The sequence below is a fragment of the Chaetomium fimeti genome (genome assembly GCF_033439085.1).
Source record: "Chaetomium fimeti strain CBS 168.71 chromosome Unknown B0H64scaffold_3, whole genome shotgun sequence".
Lineage (NCBI taxonomy): Eukaryota > Fungi > Ascomycota > Sordariomycetes > Sordariales > Chaetomiaceae > Chaetomium > Chaetomium fimeti.
Window position 1 is genome coordinate 1,366,244 of NW_026944331.1, and position 14,782 is coordinate 1,381,025.

A 14,782-nucleotide genomic window follows, 5' to 3' on the forward strand; every position below is an offset into this window, starting at 1 on the left:
GTGTGAGAGGAAGAAGAGCTGAACAAGTGACATGGAAACTTCCTAGCCCAGGTCTGGACGCGCACATCCAAGGAAACGTCCCATCACAGCCCCAGGCCAAGAGTCACCTCGAATTTCCTGGTCTCTTGGTTCCCGGAACTTGCGGGTACCGTGGTGCGGGCGCTTTGGGAGACAAGAGAGGCTGAAACACTTGCAGTTCGAGATCGGACGTGGAACCCCTTGTGTCACGAACCACTGTCGACGGGCGGGTTTGGGTATCATGTTTCTACTGGCTGATGATCTGAGCATTCTGGAAAAAATTACTGAATTAAACCCATAGAAACGGGGTTCGAATCAGGAGCTTCCTTGCGCTAAACGACGATCTCTGCTATTCTTGCTGTCCTGGTACGTGTCGTGAGCCAAGTCGGTGGTGTTGATGGGGAGGGAGTCTGAGACATCCACCCACAGGGTACCCCTGAATTGCCGGGGGCGCCAAGGCATCTGGACCACCCGGCTCACAGAAACGAAGACCAAGAGAACGGGGGAAAAGGGTGATAATAAGAAATGAGAGGGAGTGAATAAGAATAAAGAAGAATATCATTAAACGTAAAAAGAGAAAATAATAAAAATGAGTCAGAAACGCCCAAATATTGTAGAAAGAAGAGACCATGAACAAGTGACAGCGCTTCGTTCCCTAAGCGCCCTGGGCGATTTAGCTCAGGGGCCCGCGCGTCCCTGACTTAACGAACTATTCGTATGGCACACAGTTTGTTGACAGCCGGAATTGGGTAGCTCCTCAGGTATGGTGGGTGATATCACTTCGAGACTTGGCCGGCGGCTCAGATGAGGAGGGATGTACCTCCCGTTGGATCTGGGCTAAGTGAGTGGAACCCGTCTTTGCGAAAATTCGAGCTCGTTTTCATTCTAAGAGCTCTTGTCTATGCAGCAAAACAAGCTACTTTTGTCTATCCATCATCATAACAAATTCTTGTGTCCAAATCATGAGAGTTTAGGGGGTATCGCAGACCTGATCGTAACAAGACCTAGCAGTTCCGGCTTAGTGCTTGCAGCCGTGGGCGCAGGCCTTCTGCTTCTTCTGCGGCCTGGTCGCGCTCTCCTCCTCTTCGTCATCCTCTTCATCATCCTCATCGTCCGTCTCAAAGTCGAGTTCGCTCATACCGTCTTGCTCCTGAGCTTGAACTGCTACGGGTTAGTAAACCATGCTGTAGAGGGGTCGATGGTGGTAAACTCACTAAAGTACTTGAGCGCGCCGGGCCACAGGTCGTCAGCAATCGCCATGGCAACCGCATCACCCATGGGGAAGATGTCCAGGTCATCGTCATCCTCGTCCTCGTCCTCATCATCGCCCTCTCCCATCTCCTCATCCTCATCCTTCTTGGGCACCTCCTCACCAGCCTTCCTCTTCCGGCGCTCCTCCTTCTCCTCCTCAGTCGCTTCCTTGCTCTCCTCGGCAGAGACGTACTCTCCAATGTAGCCGAACCAGGCGAAGAAACTAACACCGCCCATACCGGTGCTGTCGATCTTCTCCTTGAGCGCCTTCTGCTTCTCGGTCAGGACCACCTTCTCGGCCTTGCCCTTCTTCTCCTGCTTGGGCTTCGCCAGCTGCTCGTCATAGACGGCCTTGACCAGGCTCAGAAGGCCGTCGGTCAGGTCCTTGCCCTTCTTCCACTTGATCTCGACGGGCTCGCTGACGAGGCCGGCGAAGCCGTCCTTGCTCTGGCGCCACCAGAACTTCTTCTCCAGCACCGTGTCCTCGAAGTGCTCGTTCTCGGCGAACTCGAAGCGGATGGCGACGCTGCGCGGGTCGCCCTTCTTCTCGTCGGCGTCCAGCTCAAAGCGGTTCACCGAGAGGTTCTTGAGCGAGGTCAGGAGGATGGCCGAGTCAGACGGCTGGATGTACTCGTCAATGTCCATGGGCGCCTGCTCAAGCACGAGCGCCCAGAAGTTGGGGATCTTGGCGAGCAGCTCGGCGCGGCGGACGTAGAGCGGCTTGGAGAGGGTGTACTGCTGACGGACTTGAGAGATGACGTTAGGGTTCTATTCTGTGCTTTTAAGGTCTACAATGGCTATAAACTCACTGATCTCAGTCTCGACATCATCGAACTCCTGCTCGAGGTCGGAAAGCTCCTCGTAGCTGACCATGGTTTCTTCGAGAGCGGCGGCCATTTTTTCTGTTGTTTTTGGCGGATATGGGAATATCTTGGGTGGAAGAAGAATGGAAAAGGCTCTGGGACCACAATGATGGCGACAGATGGATGAAATAGTGTGGGATGGAAGAAAAATTCTTCTCGTTGCCCACTATGTTCAGCGACTAACACGGCGCAGGTCCCGCCCTGTTGCGAAATTGTGCAGGCCTTGGCATTCACAAATTGTTTGTCGGCGGGGTTGGATGAACAGGTCCTGCTTGCCAAGACGTGGGGTCCAGCGCCCGTTCGCATTATCGGGGCACGGGCCACGGCATGGAACTTGCCGAATCCCGGGCCGAGAGCACCCCGGCTTGAATCGATCTAGAACTTTACCGTTTGAATCACGGCTTCCCTTTCCAGTGTGATGTCTGTTGCACACCACTAGAAACTACCTACCCGATTTGGATCTCAATTGCTGGTCCCCTAACGGTTCTCTTGGCGGCAATGCAAAATTCAGGTACCCCGTGATTTAGGTGGACAATCGTCTCCTCCAACTTACACAATACAACAAAACATGGAACCCACAGGGCACCAAAACCACACGGCACGGCGAGAAAACCACCTACCTATGAAGTCATCGGTCAGCTCACAGCCGGCCTTGGCTACCTAACCTAGATATTTTACTTGCCCACTTTCTCCCGCAACTCGACAATCGAGCTTCTCATATCCCAATTCATGACCGACTGTGCTCGCCAGCCCAACAGATGCAAGGCTCTTCCGTTATCGGGTTTCCGAGGGAAGTCCGTCTACGAGGAATCCTGGTAACGCTGACGCAGTGGCCGGCCTTCACCGAGCCCACCGCCGCCAAACTGCGGAACGTGTCTTATCTCCTTCCACAACGAATGCAATCGGTGCATTACCGACCCATGACAAGAGGCCCGAAGTCGGTGCTCATGCCCTTACGGAGAATTTTCACAGCGGCTGCCAACGGCTCCCGAATCCTGGTCCTGTCGGACGATCCGCAATTGACTTTCTGTTAGCTAACAGATGCGAGAATCCGTTGGGCGCGTGACTACCGCCTCTCCAGTAGTTTATTTTCGTCCCGTCCTCGGTCTGCAAGGGGTTTGCCATGTTAGGTTTGTTTATCTTTGGAAACTTTAAAGTTGGGCATTCCACGCGAAGAGTTTCTAGTCAAGGACACCCTTGACATAATTCAGATCGAACACCACATCACCGTTGACCGAAGTTGACAAAGAATTTCACAACCCGGTGACCTCCTTGTTTTCTACTATTTCAGATAAAAGAGGGAAGTTCTAGCTCAGCATTTTGGAAAGATTTAAAATCGGGAACCCAGTGGCAGGCGACGAGTCCGCTCGCTTTTCCAGTTCCCCATCCTAGATCCGTCACAGAGACGCTCGACTTTCTACCAGATTCTGCCCGTCCTCCATCCAGGATGGGGGGAACACTGCTCATGGAGGGGACAAACCCCGACTCTCGCTACCCAGAGTCACGGGTGCTCATCATCATGACTGGCGGGACGATTTGCATGCAGCCTTCGGCGGACGGTCTGGTTCCCATGACAGGCTTCCTCGAGAATGCCATGGCGCCTCGTCCGTCGTTCAACGATAACTCTACACCTCCAGGTAAGCTCATGATGGCGTGAAAAATGCATGCCGTGGTAGAGCGCGCGTTTCAAGAACCCAAGGCCCCTGGAAGCGAAGGCCCGGCTATCGTCGACGATACTATGACCTACCAAACGGCCACCTACCTCCCATCTCACTAACACGTACTGACCGCACGTAGTGAAGATCCACGCCTACAAGAACGGCGTCAAGCTGGCCCTCGATAGCCTGCGCACACCTCCGAGCGCCTACTCCCGGCACATCCGCTATGGCATCCTCGAGTTCCACCCGCTCCTCGACTCGAGCTCCATCTCGTCCATGGGCTGGACCGAGATCGCCATGACCATCAAAGAGAACTACCACATCTTCGACGGCTTCGTCGTGCTCCACGGCACCGACTCGCTCGCGTACACGGCGTCGGCGCTCTCCTTCATGATGGCCGACCTCGGCAAGCCCGTCATCCTGACGGGGTCGCAGGCGTCCATCTTTGCGCTGCAGTCCGACGCGGTCGACAACCTGCTCGGTTCGCTCATTATCGCGGGCACCTTCGTCATCCCCGAGGTCTGCCTCTTCTTCCATCACACGCTCTTCCGCGGCAACCGCACGACCAAGGTGTCGGCGTCCTCGTTCGAGGCCTTCGACAGCCCCAACTGCGCGCCGCTGGCCAAGGTGACGTCGCTCGGGGTGGACGTCAACTGGGCGCTGGTACGACGGCCGACTACTATTGCTAGCTTCCGCGTGACCAAGTACCTAGACACGGCGCACGTGGCCTGCCTGCGCATCTTCCCCGGCATCAAGCCCGAGATGGTGGACTCCGTGCTTAGGGCGCCGAACCTCCGCGGGCTGATCCTCGAGACCTTCGGCATGGGCAACGCCCCCGGCGGCGTGGACGGGAGCCTCACCAAGGTCATCCGCGACGCCGTCGAGCGCGGCGTCGTCATCGTCAACGTCAGCCAGTGCACCAACGGCTTCGTGTCGCCGCTTTACGCCCCCGCGACCGCCCTCGGCCGCGCCGGCGTCGTCTTCGGCCACGACCTAACCACCGAGGCGGCACTAACCAAGCTATCTTACCTACTCGCGCTCCCCGACTGGCAGTATAGCGAGGTGACGGCCAAAATGTCGCAGTCGCTGCGCGGGGAGATGACCGAGATGTCCCTGACCTCCTTCTCGCACCCCGCGGGGAGCATCGACTCCGTGGTGGACAGGCTCACGTCGGCGGGTACGCCCCCTTTTTCTATTTTTCATCTCTCCCCCACCCCCTCCACCCACACAACAACAACAACAACCAACTAACCATCGCCCAACCCCCCCTTTTCCCCCCACCAACAGAAACCGCCTTCACCGCGCTAGGCTACGCGATCCGCAACGGCGAGCAGCGCACGGTGCACGCCATGACAGAAGGCGACGAGTTCCACCACCAGCTCGTCAAGCGGGCCGACTACGCGGGCAACACGGCGCTGCACCTGGCGGCCGTGGGGCCCGAGCCGCTCGTGCTGCGCGACCTGCTCACGCGCGGCGCCAGCGTCCACGCCCGCAACCGCGCCGGCAACACCCCGCTGTACCTCGCCGAGAAGATGGGCAATGCCGAGTGCGTGCGGCTGCTGAAGGAGGCGGGTGCGCATCTGTGGCTGGATAATGATCTCAAGGGGGAGGGCAGCAGGGTGCCGAGCCGGGAGGTCAGTAGGGATGTCTCCCCCGACCGTGTTGTTCCCGGGGAGGGTAGTGGTGGTGGTAGTGGTGGTAGTGTTGGTGGGAGGGGTGAGGCTGCTGCTGCTGCTGCTGAGGGCCCGGAGAAGGGTGTGGGGACCGCTGCTGGGGATGGTGCTGCTGCTGAAGGGATGGGGTTGGGTTCGGCGGAGCCTCGGCCGTTGTTGACGGGGGACACGGGGAAGATCGTTGGTTGATGGGTTTACGAGCGATTCAGCTGCCGATAAGGCGGTTGGCGGTGCAGCTGTTGGGGAGGGTTGGGCCATGGCATGTGCAGCCAACTGCGAGTAAGCTGCATTGCATAGGTACCTAAGTAACTAAGTGGTTCACATCTCGGCTTATCAATCTACGCGGTAACATGGAAGGGTGGGATCCGGCTCTGAGCCGACAAGACATGTTGTGAGCCGCGACACCACACTCCACGAAGAAGGTCCAGAACGGGTTGGAGACGGCTTGTGGATATCCAATAGGCTGTCAACTGGCACGTCAGTCACATTGCTGTGGTTATCGAGGCCGTGGCTTGTGTCCCATCTGTCCGGAAACTGTCTGAGTTGTCCGCTCGCCAAGAGGTTCAACGCGGCCGTGTTGGTAGTGCTAGGCTTGTCATGCTGTGACGATCCCTGCTATGTCTAGAGCGAGTGTTACATCCTGTAGTAAGTCGGGTATTTCCCACATGTCGACATGTTGATATTGTTTTGGTGTTTCGTTGCTCGGCTCGGGGGTGGCCGCGGCCCTTTCCAAAACACGAGGCATAATTTATTCAGGCTGAACTTGAGGCCATCGGCGGCCGATAACTCGTTTGTTGCCTCGGTGTCTGCCTGTGGGAATTAAATTATTTCAGCTGTGTAGATGAATTGACGATCAGTCGTCGTCATGCAGATATCGGTTTTGGGAGGGTTGATTGGGGGTTTTGGGCTGGGTCAGTCTTGGGGTTTCAGAATGGTCCAGGGACCTGGTCAGCCTAGCATGACTTGCATTCGGGGCAGTGGGATGTGCAGTGGGGCTGAACCCTAGACACTTGAGCTAACAAATGCTCTCGTAATTATTGCTGGGAATTGTTAGAAGTCAAGTATTCACACAGTTCTGATTGAGTTCTGCGCCGTGCTTTACCCCAGACGCAGCCACTCAATGCAACCCAGTACCTTTCAGCTTTCCCATCCCAAAACCGACCCCTCATTCATCGCCTGCACACCAACCTTCTTTGGAGGCCAACTCCGTCACCCCGTGTCTTGGAGAGGCAAGACACAGCCACAGCGAGGTCATGCCCGAGACGGACATTTTATTGGACGGCTGATCTTGGCCTCTTGAATTTTGCCTCTTGACTCGTCACCGGAGCCATGCGCACCATGAATGAGCGACCAGGCGACTCAGATGAGCCATGCAATACTAATCTAACAGTGTGCTAGTCATGTTACTGAGGTGCCGAGAAGGCAGCGGAGGGCACTGTGTACATAGGTAGTTCCATGAGCTCAGTTGGGGGCCAATCCGCTTCTTCGTCCACCCACGAGTGGCTCAGTACCAGTCGCTGTTGGCTTCTTGGCTTGGTCCAACTCGCTGCCAGTGGGTCGGTATCCCCCAGATCGCCTTGTTGGTCCCGGTAGTCTGGTGAGACATTCGAGAGGCACCTTGGACGACGAACAGTTTTCCAGCAACACGGAGACGACGTGGACGGACCTGGCAGGTATACCGCGGCCGAGGACGGACCGTTGATGCCTTAACCTCAGGCACTGGATTTTCGACGAGCCTATACCGAAAATCAATCATTGGATGGGGGCGGACGGGTTGGACGATGAGTTGGTGGCCGACTGCCCGTCCCCTTGCCCAGCCCGCAAAGTGGCCCTTCTTACCGACCAACCGGTCCACGACGATGCGGCCACACCTCCCCAAGGACCCGGTCCCGGAGCAGAGCAGGAGGTCCTTGATGCCTTGATCCCCCCCTCGCCGGGCCCGTCTGTCCGGCCTTCCGACCCAACTGCTTAAGATGGCCTGTATATGTGTCCGTCGGATCACGCGTTCTGACACATCACATCGTTGGTGCGCGTGTCATGCTTTCATTGTTTGTTTTGTTTTGTGGAGAGCCGTGACTCTTCTCAGTGACAACAACAGGGCAACAACAGGGGAGGGAACTCATCCCAAGCCCAACACGAGGTCGGATACCCCGTCCTCTCGGCGAACTACTCAGGATATGTGCAGCCGGGGATTTCTAGTGTCTCTGATACTATCTGGTGCGCACAAAGCAGAAAATTAAGTCGCTGGAAGGTAGGACTACCTGTGCACAGTCGATGCTGAGTTACCGTCGCTCCCGTGTGTACGACAGACGTATGATCAAGGTGCCGGTTACTATCCCGGCTCTGCGGTCTGCTTGTCTACCGCACCGTGTTGCTTTTGCCACCACGGGCCCGGCCGGGACTGACACGGCCAGATCTCCAGCGGCCGCCAATGAAGATCGTGCGTGAGGCAGCCGTAGGTATACATAGTACACCACACACTACCTGGGTACCCCGGCCATCTGTCCGAAGAGTATAAGGTCATCCACTCCTCCCGGGTCGGTTACCCTCCCTCCTCTCGACACGGCATCGTGACTATTCCCGTGTCGGCGTAACAAGGGGCTGCTGCTACTCTCTACCTTTACACGCACAAATCTCATCGGCTGTCCTCTACCCCCCCTCCCGGCACCTCCGCTGGCTCATCGCCCCCGATGGACTTTAGCAACTTCATACGAGGCGCACTGCCCACCCTCGTAGCCAATAGTAGCCATGATGCCGATAGTGCTACCGAGAGCGGCCTTCCGGATGGCCTCTTCGACACCCTGTCGCCCCTGCTCGGGTTCCAGTTCAACCCGCTGATGAAGCTGTTCATGGTCCTTTACAACCTCACCGGAAATCGCCTAGGCATCGACCCCACTTACATCCTGACCGTGGTCGGCCTGTTCTGGGCGGCGAACAAAGTCTGGCTGCAGCTCTACATGGGCTTCTTCGCCCTTGCTCGACGGTACTTCATGGCGGACGTCGAGGTCAGCAATTCGGACGATATTTATTTCCACATGATGAAGTGGCTTGCATCCCAGCCCAAGATGGTCGATTCTCGCTCCCTCACTGCCGAGACGGCATCCAAAGGGGCGTGGGAAGAGGAAGACGAATCGGAGCTCATGACCGGTCGGGTGTTGGCCGATGGCTCCGACGTCTTTCTCAACTTCTCAACCCAGGAGGCCAAGGCACCCCCTCGCTTCACGCCCGCCCTCGGCGTGCACAGCTTCTGGTTCAGGGGTCGATACTTCAAGCTGAACAGGAAGCAGGAGGCCCTGTTCGACCCGTCAGCCGGGGGGAACGGCATGCCCCAGTTCAAGGATAAGGAGACTCTGGTGTTCTCGTGCTTTGGCCGCTCTCCCGAGCCGATCAAGCAGCTCCTGCAGCACGCCAAGGAGCAGTACTATCTCGACCACCAAGCCAAGACCATCGTCAGACGCCCGGCCGCCCAAGGCATGCGCCGCTACGGTCATCGGCACTCGTGGCAGCAGGTCGCCAACCGCCCGGTCCGCCCCATGCAGACCGTGGTCCTCGACGATGAGCAAAAGATCCGCATTCTCTCGGACATGAACGAATACCTCCACCCAGCCACTCCGCGGTGGTACGCCAACCGCGGAATTCCGCTCCGCCGGGGCTACCTCTTCCACGGCCCGCCAGGAACGGGCAAGACTTCGCTATCGTTTGCCCTGGCCGGTGTATTCGGTCTCGATATCTACGTCATATCCCTCCTGGACCCTACCCTGACGGAGGAAGACTTGCTAGGCCTATTTACCTCCCTCCCCCGGCGTTGTGTGGTCCTGCTCGAAGACATCGACACAGCCGGGCTCAAACGTGCCGAAGACGACGACTCGTCTTCGTCTTCCTCATCGTCTTCTTCGGACGATGATAAGAAGAACAAGGAACAGCACCAAGAGGACGATAACAAAGACAAGAAAACCCCCAAGAAAGCTAGACACCACAAGGGTGGAAGGGACTGGAAAGTCTCGGACCTTGCCCGCGAACTCAAGCGAGCCGGAGGCAACGGCGACTCGGGCGAGAAGAAGACCATTTCACTGTCCGGCCTCCTCAACGCCATCGACGGCGTAGCCTCACACGAGGGCCGCGTGCTCATCATGACGACCAACAAGCCGGAAGCCCTCGACGAAGCCCTGATTCGGCCGGGACGCGTCGACCTGCAAGTCTCCTTCACCAACGCGACCCAGCGACAGGCGCGGGAGTTGTTCGTGCGCATGTACGAGCCCGAAAACACAAACACCTCCACCCCGCCGTCGACCTTTTCGCTCTCGGACCACCTCTCCTCCCCGCTGCCGCCCCTGACGCCGTTCTCCGAACCCCCGCCCACGCCCTTCTCAATCTCCTCCTCCAAGGACGGCAACATGACCGACGTGTCAGACACCACCAGGGTCGAGCCCGACGACTACAACGACAACCTCACCCACAACAACAGCAACGAAACCACCCCCCTCCAACTCTCGAAGACCACCACCACCCCCAGCACAACCAAAAAGTCCCCCCCCACCCCCCTCAACCTCACCACCACCACCACAACCACCACCCACCACCACCAACCAACCTCACCCGACCCAACACCAGACACGACCCTCCACCCCGCCGAGCTGATGCACATCGCCGCACAGTTTGCCGCCAAGATCCCGCCGGGCCAGTTCTCCCCCGCCGAGCTGCAGGGGTTCCTGCTCAAGCGCAAGAAGACGCCGCGGCGGGCGCTGGAGGAGGTGGAGGTGTGGGTGGCGGGGATGGTGGCGCAGAAGGCGGGGCGGACGCGGGTGCTGAGTTTGGCGGTGCAGTGAGTGTTTTCTTTTTTTTCTTTTTTTCTTTTCTGTTTGAGGATGGGGTGTGTGGGTGAGAGAGGGGGGGATGGGTTAGGTGGTTGGGGTGGGATGGGGTGTGAGATGGGTGTGATGGGTGTGATGGGTCAGGGATGTGATCGTGAGAGGGCGGTGGGAAAGGAGGGCGGTTCATTATGAAGGATATCATGAATGGTTTAGAGATCAGATTGCAACATGGTTTCGTTTGTTTTACAATTTAGGGATGGGTGGGTAGCAAGAAAGGGGTGGGTTGGGTTCGGTACGGAAAGATGGCTGGTGGTTGCGGTGGTAGGGCGTTCTGTGTGGTTAATAGGTTTTGGATTCGGAGGATATATGTGGACAGCGTAATGAGATTTTCTTTTTTTTGTTACTTCTTCGTACTTCGCTCCAGTGACCATCTTTATTCAACACTATGGTATGCTAACATCTTCAGGAGCACTTCTTGAGATAGCACAACCCCCAACCCCCGCCGCTACTCATAATATGCGTTGCCGAACTGGTTCTTGCTTGACCCCGCCTCGTCTTCCCACGCCTGGGGAAAGCCCTCGCCCTCTTCATCATAGAATTCTTCCTCCTCGCCGTACCCCACTTCCCCGTCCTCACCACCGGCATACCCGTCTTCCTCTTCCTCTTCGTCTTCCTCCTCCATATCCTCTTGGTCGTCTTCGTCCGAGTACCCGCCCTCCTCGTACTGCTCCTGCTCGAGTTCTTCTTCCAACCCCCGCTCTTGAAACGGCAGTTTCTTCCTAGGGGTAGCTTCCCCCTCGTCACTCTCCTCTTCCTCACTCCCATCTTCTTCCTCGCTACCTTCCTCTTCCATGTCTTCGAGAATTTCCTGAAACATGCGTCCTTCTCCTCGCTCTTGGTCCCTCTCGTCTCCCTCCTCCTCCTCTTCTCTTACGCTGGCGCGTTTAACCACTGCCCCAACGCCCTCAGAAGCCTCAACTTGGCGCGGCGGGGCCTCGCTTGGAGCTACTTCCGCGTCGGTAGAAGCGGCAGCAGCCTCTTCAGCGGCCTTCTTGTCCTGGGCGTTCTGCGTGAGCAGCCTGATCATCTTGACGGCCTCGCGCTCCTCGGCCTCCTTGAGCGGGATGCGCACGCGGTAATGGGTCCTCCGGCGGCGCGTGACCCCCTCGATGGTCTCGCGGTTGGAGGACTTGATGCCGGGGCGCGGGCGATACTTGCCGCCCCGCAGCTGCTCGTACTCGGCCACCGTCAGCTGCAGGTCCGGCAGGCTGATGCCGATGCTGTTGCCCGGCCCGGCGCCGTCGCCGCCGTCGTGCGGCACGCCCCGCACGGCCTCGAGCGCGGCGCTGAAGTCGTCGTCCGTCAGCGTGCGGTTGAACCGGATGGCGACCATCTTGCACTTCATGATCGCCTTGGCCACCGACCACAGCACGCGGTGGTAGAAACCGCTGATCTCTACGTCGCACTCGGCGCGCTGCTCGGCGTCGGCAAACAGCCTCGCCAGAAGAGGGTCGGTGATATCACAAACCTGCCAGACCTTGCCGTCGGTGCTGAACGACTCCCCGTTAAAGACGTGGGTGTTGAGCATGGCCTCGTCGCCCACGCCGAGATCTTGCCAGGCCTTGCCGAAGTTGGACACGCCTAGCTCCTTGCGGCGCACGGCCTGCCACGAGCGGCCGACCGACCCGATGCGGGTCTTGTGCAACTTGAAGATGAGGGTCTGGTAGATGCGGTACTTGGGATCGGCGCGCGGGTCGAGGCCGTACCGGACGAGGGCGTCGCGCCACGGCCCGCCCTTGAATTGGTAGCCGGCGTATTGCAGGCAATGGCGCACGAGGCCGCCGTTCTTGGGCAGCTCGGCGAACTTGGCCCCGAGTCGGTTCCACATGCTGCGGCGCGTCCAGATCGGGCGCTCTTCCATGGCCAAGCGCATCTCCGTGATGATAGCGGCCACTTGGGGATCTGACATGTCGGGTTGACGGCGGGGGGCGGTCGGGACGGGGTACTCGTCGTGTGCGATAAAGTAGCCGGCAGCGGGCACGCGAGAGGTAACATTAACAACCCGCTCGTACTCCTGGTCTTCGGACATATTGCCAGAGGCGTCGGAAACGCCGGGGCTGACCTCCTTGGTATGGGGGTTTTGGGCGTAGTTGTAGCCGAAGGGAAGCGTGATGGGTGTGAAATAAGGGGGCGGGATGAGATCGATATTGGAACCCGATTCGATGCCTGGCTGGAGGGAGAATTCTTTCAACTTCGCAACGTCCCCGGGCAGAACCTTGTCAACGAATTTCTTCATGAAGTTGGATTCTCCAAGAGCGAACTGAAAATCGGCGAGGCCTATCAGGGTTTAGTTAACCTCGGGACAACAACATCTAGCACGAAAGAGGATGCTAACCTCTGTATCGGTGGGTGTTGTTTATGACACCAATCGGCTCGACTGCGTACTTCCCGACATTGTCCTGAAGTTTCCGCCGGATGACTTGCGGTGTGTCGAGTCTGTCCCTTGAGAGGACCTCGGGAGAGACAGCTGAGCTCCCGCCATCAGCGGTTTGTTCAACTTCTCCTTCCCAAGGGCCGTCGGTGCCCCGCTTGCGCTTCCTTCCGGTGCGCTTCGGGACAGTCACCTTCAACACAACGTTGTGTGTCAAGGCATTATGAGATGTTAGTGGTCTTGCTGTTGGGTTGTCATAGCGAAGATACAGAGGAACCGATATTTGGGGGCTGGCCGAATCGAGGATCTAATGGGAGGTTAAACTCTCTTCTTATTTTCATCAAGCCACAGCGGGAAACATACGGCTTGAAATGCATTATTTTGGCCGAATGTCTTGATTCCCTTGTCAAGGTTTTTGATGATCATGGGATGCTCGAGTGCACCTAGTCGCCTCGACGGGATGGTGTATGTCGGTGCAGTATCGCCATCCTCGAGATGGAGGGAAGACGCCATGGTGGTTGATGTGTGCCCAACTCTGGGTTTAGTTTATTGGACCTCTTTCCAAGGCGAGGTTGTTTGCATTGCCTCTAATTCAAGTCCCTGATAAGACGGGAGAAATGGCGATGGGGCAAGCAAGTATTTGTGCAGTCGGGGATTGTGAGGTCAAGTTCCACCAAAAGGTTTGAAACTTGCCGTTTTACCGGTCAAAGAAACAAGCTGTATATGTGCACGGTGCAATTACCTGTGCAAAGCGATAGAATGGTAATCGCTGCATCATCTCATAGTTTTACAGTTTGTTTGAGTCTGATGACTGAAATGCATCCGAGCAAGAGTCCGAACACTGATCGATGACCCATTTAACGTTAACTAAAGCAGGAACCCGTCAGGTGCCGGCCAGGAACCAGAGCACGAGTGATGCAGGTGGTCCGTGCATGCGGAGAGCATTTCTGTCTGTCCTCCGTAAATACTGTACATACAATAATTACTGGAATGATGAAATGGGCATTTGACCATGGGTCTCAGTGAAGCCAGTTATATTCTCGAAATTCCTCTTGAACATACGTAATATTGTTCTCTATATTTAGATAGGAAAATAAACTGCGAGCCTCATGTTTTACGAGGCAGAGGAACCCTGATGGAGACACTGACGACTGTATGTAAATATATGGATCGTACTTCGTACGAATACTTCGTACGAATACACTCTGTCGTTTCGTTTCGGATTGGTGCCAACAATTACCAAAGTGGGACACTGGTGGGTTGTTAAGCCTCAAACCGCATTCCCCTCATTGGCGCTAACACCAACCCGCGTATCCAGCCTCGCGTTCACGAACCTATTGAACTCTTGGGACTTCTGCTGAACACCTGCCGCTCTGTGAGGCGGGGATTGGCAGCGAGTTTCTCCTTTCCTTTCCATACCCTGGCTGGAGTGGTTTTTCTTACACCTGAAAACATTCAGCGAATACTTCGTCCGGGTTGCACATCGCACACCCAGTGCGCATATCCTCCCACTATCTCCAACCTAGCACGCCCCGGCTCCCCGACCCCGTTCTCCATTCCGTCTCCCTGCAATCACCACCGCCCAGCCTGAACTGAACCCAGCTCCCGACCACCGCAAAACTCGAAACAAGTCGCTCCAAAAAAAACACCGGATGCGTGTGCGCTTAGGCCCGGGGATCAAGCAGTGCAGCCAAACTGTCGACACTGTCCACCTATTCGACCATCTGACTTTCAAAGTCCGTTAGTTAGCTCCCTAGGCAAGGTAGTCAACCTTCCACAGGAGGAAGACCCCAGCCCCGGCAGACCAAGGACCAAGGACACGGACCCGGACGGGACCCGCGACTCTGGAGCCCCCGCAAAAACACCTTAGCAGCCGGGACGTCAGCTCAGAGCACCGCCGCTGCGTCTCCATCTCCCAAACGCCTGGCGACTGCCAGCACAGCGATTCGAAGTGTGTTCCCCTCACAAAACAAACAACCACCACCATCACCACTACAATATCAAAAAGTTGGAGATTCTAACAGCATTCAACCATTCTGACAGGCACCTCGGACCATCAGCGCCAAGTTGTTTCGTC

The 14,782-nt window shown here is 56.9% G+C and overlaps 5 protein-coding genes across 5 annotated transcripts; 2 read left to right on the forward strand and 3 right to left on the reverse strand.

The window, feature by feature from the left end:
- Window positions 1-784: 784 nt before the first annotated feature.
- Window positions 785-2,379, reverse strand: B0H64DRAFT_115402 (nucleosome assembly protein). The gene is made up of 3 exons (XM_062797857.1): window positions 2,079-2,379; window positions 1,233-2,015; window positions 785-1,179 (listed from the first exon to the last, which is right to left on the reverse strand). The coding sequence occupies exons 1-3, from the start codon at window positions 2,164-2,166 to the stop codon at window positions 1,037-1,039; spliced, it is 1,014 nt and encodes a 337-aa protein (XP_062660512.1). The 5' UTR covers window positions 2,167-2,379; the 3' UTR covers window positions 785-1,036.
- A 1,200-nt stretch (window positions 2,380-3,579) lies between these two features.
- Window positions 3,580-5,652, forward strand: B0H64DRAFT_319615 (asparaginase-domain-containing protein; the record flags this gene model as incomplete). Its single annotated transcript, XM_062800436.1, has 3 exons — window positions 3,580-3,769; window positions 3,930-4,967; window positions 5,078-5,652. 3 exons carry the CDS (start codon window positions 3,580-3,582, stop codon window positions 5,650-5,652), a joined length of 1,803 nt encoding a protein of 600 aa, XP_062660513.1.
- Window positions 5,653-6,865: 1,213 nt separating this feature from the next.
- B0H64DRAFT_115446 (uncharacterized protein) lies at window positions 6,866-7,328 on the reverse strand. The gene has a single exon (XM_062797858.1). The coding sequence runs from the start codon at window positions 7,217-7,219 to the stop codon at window positions 6,968-6,970; it is 252 nt and encodes an 83-aa protein (XP_062660514.1). The 5' UTR covers window positions 7,220-7,328; the 3' UTR covers window positions 6,866-6,967.
- Window positions 7,329-7,928: 600 nt separating this feature from the next.
- B0H64DRAFT_456812 (BCS1 N terminal-domain-containing protein) lies at window positions 7,929-10,289 on the forward strand (the record flags this gene model as incomplete). The annotated part of the gene is made up of 1 exon (XM_062807355.1): window positions 7,929-10,289. Exon 1 carries the CDS (start codon window positions 8,154-8,156, stop codon window positions 10,287-10,289), a length of 2,136 nt encoding a protein of 711 aa, XP_062660515.1. The 5' UTR covers window positions 7,929-8,153.
- Window positions 10,290-10,403: 114 nt separating this feature from the next.
- On the reverse strand, window positions 10,404-13,552 carry B0H64DRAFT_431017 (RNA polymerase III transcription factor IIIC subunit-domain-containing protein). The gene is made up of 3 exons (XM_062805947.1): window positions 13,069-13,552; window positions 12,670-13,012; window positions 10,404-12,611 (listed from the first exon to the last, which is right to left on the reverse strand). Exons 1-3 carry the CDS (start codon window positions 13,216-13,218, stop codon window positions 10,780-10,782), a joined length of 2,325 nt encoding a protein of 774 aa, XP_062660516.1. The 5' UTR covers window positions 13,219-13,552; the 3' UTR covers window positions 10,404-10,779.
- Between the last annotated feature and the right edge of the window lie 1,230 nt (window positions 13,553-14,782).